A 10,138-nucleotide genomic window follows, 5' to 3' on the forward strand; every position below is an offset into this window, starting at 1 on the left:
TTCGGAAACATTCCGCACTTCCCTGGTAATGTAATTCCTCACGTCCTTTTCGATAAAATTTAACTCGCGGTGACCCCTGGCAGCCGCAACAAATGATTGGTAGATTTTGCTTGGTCTGATACCGGCCTCCTCGTTATTCTCTATCGTACGACGAATGGACATGCTTAGTTCCCTGTGCTGTTTGAGCATCTCTGCTTTGCTTGGACAGCAGGGGTGTGAATGATCCAGCACAACCTTTGAAATGATCCAAGCATCGACATCCTTCAATGTGTGTATATAAATTCTTGCAGGACAGTTTAAACCGGCTGTTGGATTGGTCTTCTCGGTCGGAGATATTTTAGATTTCAATTTTCCCTCTCTGCTACATGTAATCAGTTGATTCTTAATCTCGTTTCCCTTCCTATTTGTACACCGAACTCTTGTAGAGAAACCTGCAGCCTTGGCGTAGTTCCTGTAAAATTTTCCAGCATCTTCAAGAGTGGTAAAGGTCATTCCAACCTTCAGAACAAGCTCGTCATCAACAACCGAGAGAGGCTGCACAATACACCATGTCAGAAACTGTGAATACACTCATAGATATGATTCAAATACACCCAATCATGTCTAATATGATACACCCGAACCGCTACAACTCAACTACAGAATGACTTTTAAAGCCATAAACTGTAAGTACACAGGCTGCAGAATACACCATGTCAAAAACTAAAAACACACCCAATCATGTCTGATATAATACACCTGAACAACAACAACTCAATTAAAATAACAAAAAACCAGTAAAGTGTAAATACACCCACACTTCTAGCAAAAATACACCCAAAAAGGACCTGATCTACACCCGAGCGTCTGCTATAAATTCCAGATAATTAATCACAAAATAATACATTGAGTCGACAAATTCATGTTAAAGTGTTAGTTTCACAGTCAATGTTCAGCAATTTTTCAACTACACAATGCTATACAAATTACTGCAAGAAAATTCATATTAATCCTATGTAAATCAAACCTCAAGAACTTCGTTAGATTCAAATTCATAATCCACTTCGCCTGGATTCAGCTAACAATCTGAGGTTGAATGATCCATTATCTTCAAAACGAGTTCAAATTTTGATTTCAGAAAATAACAAATCAAAATAGAAAACGAAGCTCGAGTTGCACAGAGAGAGAAGAAAGTAATGTAAACGAAGAACATACCAGTGAGAAAAGGAGAGGAAAAGAACGATGGAGAAGAAAAAGGAGGGAAGAGGCGCGAGAAGAAGAACAACCAAATCTCAAAATAACGAAAACGAATCTTTTAAATTTGGTAGTTAGATATATGCGGAATCTTATATAGCGCATGTATACAACGTATGTGGAGAGGCGCGTTTTTTTGTTTTATTGCTTAATGAACTTGTAAAGCATATAAGCTTGCAGAGCTTTTCTGTTCTAAATTTATATATGTATTTTAACCGTTTAACGAGATAATTTTTTGATATAGCATGTAGCATGTAGTTGATGGAAGTCATTTTTTATAATATACATATATAAGGCATGACGGTTGATTTGTTATTGTACATTCTTACATTAAATCAATTTTTCAAGATTAATTGGTAGTAGTTAAAGGTAACTTTTCCATGTGTAAGTTCAGAGAGTGAAGAAATAAATTTTAAAAAAAGAAAAGAAAAAGTTTGAAAAAGTTATCTAATAAAGAATCATTAAACACTACACCTCTAATTAAGTCATCTAATAAAGATACAATGGTACAGCTAATATACAACAGTTAACATGAGAACTTAGAAAAAGTTGTTTCTAATTGATGTACTTATTTTATTTTATATACTTAAAAATTATGTATATTATAGTAAATGAAGCACAAATGGATTACAACTTAGCCATGCACTTTAATTTATCTAACAGAAAAGATATATATCTTGACCTGGACAGAAAACAAGTGAAAATTTGCCACACATTTTATATATTAAGTGAATACCAATTCACTTTAGAAAAATAAAAAATACAGAATTTTTAAAAAAATAATATACTATTAAAGATGACTCCATAATTTTTTATTTTTTGGTAAGGACAAGTTCATCTATTAATATCACTTTTTTTTTTTTACATAATATTAATATATATCATCCTTTTTTTTTTGGGTTAAATAGATTTAACAACTCTTAATTTTTTAGGCATTATAAAATCGCAAACTTATACATACTACACATAACACACTCACATGCAACATTTTAAGGGTTTATATTCACTACCTAGCTTAAGGTTCCAAAATTTATTACTAAGCTAAAGCCTCTGCAGCATATATAATCTTTTTATGTTGTTAGATATATATTACCTTCTTTTTTTTGGATAAATGATATATATCACATTTTTTTTGTCAAATAGATTGAAAAGTCCTCAATCCTGCACATTATAAATTCATCCACACTACACTCATACACACAATATTTAAAGGTTTCATCCACCACTTAGTCTAACCAAGTGACACAGATGCACTTGTTGTAAAGCATACATGATGATGACACAGGCATATTATATCACCTTCAATGTTGTGTTTTTATGGGAATAGCTTGGAGAGATTGGGCTTTATGCAAGGTAAGCCCAAAATTTTCAGACATATCTAGGTCCTTTGCCTTTTGCCCATTAACTAACTTCCAATCATTGCCATGAACAAGAGTGCCCACTGCCCAACACGATGTAGTATAGTCCTATAGTCCATAGTCCCATAGGACAGATTCTTCTTCCGGCCCCAAAAGGAATTAACTCAGTCAATCTTACTCTCCAAGAATATTTCAAGCATAAATTCATTAGGGTTTTGTCCAAATATTTGAATCTCTCCCCATAGCCCATACATTAATCCAAACTTTTTGTGCATTTTTAGGCACATTGAAGCCACATAGTTCAACATCCTCTTGTGACTTGTGTGGCACTAGTAATGAGATTGGTGTCTGTATGAACTCGAAAAGTTTCCTTCACCACAGCTCCTAGGAAAGGAAGATTTGAGATATGTGATTCTTCAATTTGTGGTTCATCCTTGCCAAGGTCATGTTCAAGCTCTTCTTTCAGTTGTGTTAGATAATTAAATCAAGAATATCTAAGAGAGTAGTACAACTATACCATATTAGAACTATCATGAAATTAGAAGTTACAAGAATTATAAGTAATGAAACTAGAAGCTAGAAGAATCACAAATCAAACTTTATCTCCTAGTTAAAATTGAAGGCTACAAATCAAGTTGGAAGAATCATGAACAAGTTGTACTCATCACCTCCATACTAGAAGAATGATGAATCATGAATTGGAAGCTTCAAGATTGATGACTAAGAATTTGAAACAAAATTGAACAAGGAATTTGACTAGTAAAATTTCTACTTATTTTTTGAATCATTACAACTAGTGCTTAGTTGTTATAAAAATTACTATTTTATTATGAAGGCTTGCCTATATAAAGGCTTCATATGTATGTTGTTAATTATCTCTCCATGAATCAAAATACTTAGTGTTTGTTTCAAAAAAAATTCTCTCCTTATTATTATGAGTGTTAGTGAGTTTGAGAGATGAAAAATATGATAGCGTCGTTTATACGAGTGAGTGATCCTAGGACCAATTAAGTGTGGGTATTTTACTTACAAGTTGCAATTTTTCTAGGTTGCATAGTAATTTTGCCATTGACCATTCTATGGTGACTGAAGTTGTGTCTAATCCAGCCACAAAGAGATCCTAACACAATCAATTTGTAAAATACAATGATATATCAAAACTACTAACAAAATGAAAAAAAAATGTTTTGAATACCTAAAAAAATTGCATGGTAAAAACCCTATAAAAGAGTGAAAATTTTCATAGATGAACTCTATTTTATGCATAATTTTTATACACCAAATTTTCGTGGGTCAAATGGGATATAAATTTGTAAATGAGTTTATGTGTATCATGTTAAATTTAATTATATACTTGTTTAGAATTTTGAAATAAAACAAGAGTGAGGGTGAATGTTAATGCCTTCCAAAGAAAATAAGAAGTGCAATATTTTTTCAAAATTAACTTGCTATTAAAGTTAAAAAAAATAAATAAAACACTCTAAATCTTAAATTATAAATACTAAATCTAAAATTTTAAATTTTAAATCTTGAATCTAAACAATTGATTTAAAATATAATAAATAGATAGCTAAGATTTATTTAATTAACAAAAGAAATAACACTTCTTAATTACTTAATAAAGAGAGTTTAAGGAGAAATCCAACCCTTTTTGCAATTTTTTTGGGTTGCGTGGTAATTCTGCAATTGACCATTCTATAGTAACTGATGTTGTGTCTAATCCAGGCACAAAGAGATTCTAAGACAATAAATTTTTACTTCTTAATTCTATACCAAATACTTTGTTTTCCATGAATTTAGTTAATTTTGGTGGCTCGAAGTCTCAGAATTCAAGGAAATAATTAGTGTATTGCTGAAGAAGCTGCAAAGCCGCCTAATGTTGTGGATTTCTTTCCAAGTTTGAGGATATTTGATCCACAAGGTGCACGTGCTAGAATGACCAAACATTTTAGGAAGATGATGAATACATTTGATGGTATTGTTGAAGAAAGATTGCGACTGTAAACAAAATAATATTACACATATTTTATTTATATTGTAAATAAAATAAGATATAAGATGTATTTTAATAAAAATATTATAAATTAGTAACAGCGATGACGATTCTAAATTTCGTCATCTCCTCTCTTTTCCTTCCCTTCTCCTTCTTCATTTTTTCTTTCTCTTTTTCTTTTCTTTCTCTTTTCATGTCTTTTTTTTCTTTCTCTTTCCTTCTTGTATTTTTTTATAATTTTTTTTATTAAAATGTGAGTAATTTAATAATAAAATTAAAAATTTTATTAAAAAGAATAATTTTAATATTAAATAAAATGTTTGGAATAAATAAAAAAATAATATTAGTGACGAATTTAATTTTAATCCTAAACTTTAGAAACCAAATCAGTACTTATTCTTTAAAAATATATTTAAAAATGTTTTAAAATATTTTAGCAATATTTTTGTATAATATGTATCACTAAGAGTTATTAATTTTCTCATCGTAATTTAGTAATATGTTTTAAATGTTACTGACCATCATGTCTATTATACGTTATAGTGATGAGTAACTAATATATATATAAAAAACTATATAATATAATTTGTAGGGAGAATAGTGAGGACAAAAAATTATTAACACTCATATGATATGGTTTTATCTGCGGCACGCTCCTCGATACATGATATTTATCCAGCTTGTGCGTTGTGGTCCGAAAAATACAATAATTATAAAAATAGAAAGATATCAGACTTAACAAGATAGATGGATATTATTTTGGTCGACAAGTAATATAAAGTGGAAACAAGCCACAATTATTTTAAAATTTTGTAAGAAAAAAATAAACTAAAAATATAATTTTATTAGTTTTACGATTTTTTTTATTTTTTTATAAAATTCTAAAATTAAATTACTAAATGAAAACACGTTTAAAACGCATTTCTATGGCATATCACTTTCAATTATATAAAGCGTTTTAGAGATATAACTATTAGTGTTACATTCTCTTATTAACTTAAATTTTTTGGATGAATAGTTTTATAATATGATACTAGAACTCTATATCTGAAAACCTAAGAGTTCGATTTTTAGTGAACAAAAAAAAAATAGCAAATCTAGATTTGGCTTAAAATGCATGCATCTCTCTATCTCGAACTTGAAAAAATTAATAAACTTATGTCCATAAGGTATTTATTGACATTATCTTGTTTATATTATTAAATAATTTTTTATTTTTATATTATTTTTAGTATTTATATTTTATAAATCATTCCTACAAATTTTCATACTAATTTAGAATTATTTTATATATTAACATAATAATAATAAGATATAGAGAATGGGTATATTTAAAATCATATTTTATTTAAAAAAAATTGTAAAACCTATATAATTTGTTATTCATTCTTATTTTTTTCTGTATAATAATTTTCTTAATGAGAATAGATACCTTTAGTCCCTAACTAATATTTATATGAGATAAGAACAATTTAATTAATAAGTAACTATCAAATTATTAAAAATAGGATTGTGCATAGATCGAATCAAATTAAATAGGATCAAAATCTTGATTCAATTACACTANATATATATATATATATATATAATTCACAAAAATAAATGGAGCTCTATTATATACATCAATAGATGGAATTTGAATAGCTCTGATTCGTCAAAGATAGATATTGGTTTCCTTAGTAATTATAAAATAACTTTTATGTGTTTAGGTTTGATCTGATCCTTAGATCAAATATATATATATATATAGTTCACAAAAATAAATGGAGCTCTATTATATACATCAATAGATGGAATTTGAATAGCTCTGATTCGTCAAAGATAGATATTAGTTCCTTAGTAATTATAAAATATAGACACTTCGTTGAGTTATTGTGTTTGCGTGTTGAATACATTTTAGATATAAAATTTATTGACACTTGTCCGATACGTGTGTTTGTCGTATCTAACCGTATTTTAATAATAAAAAATAAAAAATATTTTTCGAACACATTTAAATACACTTAAATATCATCATATATATATATATATCAGCGTATTCAACTTTATTGTTAACATGTATTCTTTATGTATTGTGTCGTATCGTGTTATATTCCTTATCTATATCAGTGTCCGGAGATTATATTAGTAAGATTGTATATATAAATATTGAAGTGAGTGTTCGACCTGTGTGGAGTCTAACCAACTAGCCAAATGGAAATACTGATAATATTATTCATCATATCTTTTGTTTCGGCAATAATTCCTTTGTTCCTTTTCATATCATCATTCTATAATGGGATCCAAAGTTCTAAAGCTTACTATTCCAAGCTTCCACTTCCACCGGGTCCTCACCCCTACCCCATCATTGGAAACATTTTGAAGCTTTTTGGCACCAATAACCCTCTTGAGGCAATCACTCATCTTTCTAAAACTTATGGACCTATAATGACTCTCAAGTTGGCTAGTATAACCACCATTGTTATTTCTTCTCCACAAATAGCCAAAGAAGCACTCCATAAAAATGATGCACTTTTCTCCGGTAGGAAGCTCCCAGTTATTACAACATGGTCACAATCACTTGAGGACTTCTCCAAAACTTCATTGGTATTAATTAATTGCAAGCTTGACATATTATTTTGTTAATTTCAATTAGAAAGTTATTTTTCTTAATTAATGTCAGCTAATACTTTTTGAATTCTAAATCACCATAATAAAATTATTTTTAGTGGACAGATTAATAATGACAATAACATAATAGCCATTATATATTTTATTTAACTTATATTTTGTAATAATTATATATTTGTTATTATTATTATATATCATAATGACAATTATATATTTTTTGTGACCATTAAAAAATCTTTATTGGTAATTATATAAACCTAAAATCTTTTAGCGATAAAATATAAGATGACTAATATCTAATCTTTTAGCGGTTTGTTATAGGCTTGCATCACTCGCATTATTATGTCACCACTTTGTATTCTTTATTCTCCGATGACCCTAAATTAAAATTCAACAGGTATGGATGCCAGCTTCAGCAGCTAAGTGGAGAACCCTTAGAAGAGCTTGTGCCACAAAAATATTCTCCCCTCAGCAACTAGACTCTACACAACGCATCCGCAAGAGAAAGGTTCAAGACTTGCTAAATTATGTTCATGAATGTTGCATCAAAGGTGAAGCTTTTGATATTGGTGAGGCTATCTTTACAACAATCATAAATTCCATGTCAAACACTCTTCTTTCGATGGATTTGGCTCATTATAATTATTTTGATAATAATAAGTTTCATGACTTTAAGGAGATAATGGTTGGTCTAACCAAAGAAACTGGAAGGCCTAGTGTTTCAGATTTTCTCCCTTTCCTCCGGTTACTTGATCCACAAGGCACACGTTCAAGTACCAAAATTAATTTTGAAAAGATGCTAGAGTTCCTTAACAGTGTTATTGAAGAAAGAATGCATTCATCAAGTGATGAGTCAAGAATGGATTTTAATGAATGCAATGATGTGTTGGATTCCTTTCTGGATCTTATCAAGCAAGAGAGTTCTGAATTGAACCTCAATGATGTTATATATTTATTCGTGGTAATTATTTTTCACTCATCTTTTTCCTTATCAAAAATCAATATTTTCAAATTCTTTAGAATAATCATTAATTTGACATGCCTCAATTTTATTGGTTGATTTGTGTTACGAAACTACTCATCCTAAACGTTTAATTTGATAAGAGAAGGTAACATGAATAATTATATCTCTAACAGTCCTCTTAAGTAAGTTTTTTTTTAGTTTGTTTGATTTTTTAATACTTTTTTTTATTTGTCTTATATTATTTTTTTTCTTTTAGGATTCACCATGATCAAATTCTAGATTTTTTTTGACAGAATTTTGATACTATATATATTATGATATCATTCATTTCAAAAATTTAAACTGATAAAAATATGCATTTAAGAGAGAAATTATATCTCTAAAAGTTTAAAGTTTAAGCATTAAATTTATATTATTGGTTATCAATTATTTTCCTTCATTTGTACGCATATGAGAGAGAAATTGTATTTGAAAATATGAATGTCTAAACAAACAACTTTTTACTCTTTAAATTTGGATTCTCTAAAGTTTAAATTTTATTTTAAAGAGTAAAGTATGATCTTCTACTCTTGAATAGTTTCTTTTTTATATTTATTCTTGATTTCACCTATGAAATAAATAGTGAGAGATCACACTTTACTCTTTAAAATAAAATTCAAACTTTAGAGTATTCAAATCATTACCCTTTAGATTAGACATGTAAGTGTTTGAAAAAAAAGAAAAATAGAATTACAATTAATAATATATTTTATAATGATAAAAAAGTATAATGATAGGTAAAGAAAAAAAATAATTTAAAAGAGCCAATAGAGACTAAAGACCAACACAATATATAATTTTAGAGAGACTACTAAAAAAATAAAAATTATCTATATTAATAAAATTGGAAACATATTTAAGTGAATGTTTGGCTTGACAAATATATAACTCCAGTAAATAATAGCGGCTATATAAAGGACCACTAAATATTTGTCATTATTATCAATTAGGGATGACAATAGGTAGGATTTGGATCCAATCCTAATTCTATTTAAAAGTTGAGATTTTTATATAAATTCAACTCTATCCTACTTACGGGTTGAGAATATTTCAATCCTAACCTTATCCTTCTTAATTTGTGGGGTATCCAATCCTACCTACAAGTTACCAAAAATATGCAACATTGTTATATAACTTGATGAAAATATAAAATAGAACTGATTTTTAAGTAAAAAAAAAATGTATTAAATTATTAATTAATATTTTTTTTAATGACTAACAATTTTTTACATTTAGTAAGAGATCTTTAATTCAACATCCACTTATTATTTGAGTCTTTGCTATCAAATCTATTATAAAATTTATTCTTTAATAATATTAATTCAGGATTTATTTATGGCGGGAATAGACACAACATCAAGCACACTAGAATGGGCAATGGCTGAGTTGTTACATAATCCAAACAAAATGTTTAAAGTTAGGGCGGAACTTCATCAAGCACTTGGCAAAAATGGAAAAATTGAAGAGTCTAACATCTCAAAGCTCCCATACCTTAATGCAACTGTGAAAGAAACTTTGAGGCTTCATCCACCAGCACCATTTCTCATACCCCACAAGGCAATTGATTATGTAGAGTTAGGTGGCTTCACAGTTCCCAAAAATGCACAGATCCTAGTTAATGTGTGGTCAATGGGAAGAGATTCAAGCATTTGGGCTAACCCTAATTCATTTGAACCTGAGAGATTCTTGGATAGTGATATTGATTTTAAGGGCAAAAATTTTGAGTATATCCCATTTGGTGTTGGTAGAAGAATTTGTCCTGGATTACCTTTTGCATCAAGGTCCATACATTTCATATTGGCATCTCTTTTGTATCACTTTCATTGGAAGTTAGCTGATGAAATGAAGCCACAAAACATGGACATGAATTATACTTTTGGGTTTACTTTGCATAAGACCCAACCTCTTCGAGTCCTCCCTCAGAGTTTAGTTGTTAGTTAA

The 10,138-nt window shown here is 28.8% G+C and overlaps 1 protein-coding gene and 1 pseudogene across 1 annotated transcript; one reads left to right on the forward strand and one right to left on the reverse strand.

Annotated features, from left to right (window-relative positions):
* Positions 1 to 2,534: 2,534 nt before the first annotated feature.
* Positions 2,535 to 5,109, reverse strand: LOC110278274 (cytochrome P450 76T24-like; annotated as a pseudogene).
* Positions 5,110 to 6,777: 1,668 nt separating this feature from the next.
* On the forward strand, positions 6,778 to 10,138 carry LOC107475672 (cytochrome P450 76T24-like). The gene is made up of 3 exons (XM_016095332.1): positions 6,778 to 7,170; positions 7,592 to 8,155; positions 9,524 to 10,138. Exons 1-3 carry the CDS (start codon positions 6,778 to 6,780, stop codon positions 10,136 to 10,138), a joined length of 1,572 nt encoding a protein of 523 aa, XP_015950818.1.

This window comes from Arachis duranensis, chromosome 2, assembly GCF_000817695.3.
Source record: "Arachis duranensis cultivar V14167 chromosome 2, aradu.V14167.gnm2.J7QH, whole genome shotgun sequence".
In the NCBI taxonomy this organism is placed as follows: Eukaryota; Viridiplantae; Streptophyta; class Magnoliopsida; order Fabales; family Fabaceae; genus Arachis; species Arachis duranensis.

Coding starts and splice junctions, on each gene's coding strand:
- LOC107475672 (XM_016095332.1), top strand. CDS start 6,778: ATGGAAATACTGATAATATTATTCATCATATCTTTTGTTTCGGCAATA. Junction 7,171..7,591: donor ACTTCTCCAAAACTTCATTG/GTATTAATTAAT, acceptor AAAATTCAACAG/GTATGGATGCCAGCTTCAGC. Junction 8,156..9,523: donor ATGTTATATATTTATTCGTG/GTAATTATTTTT, acceptor ATATTAATTCAG/GATTTATTTATGGCGGGAAT.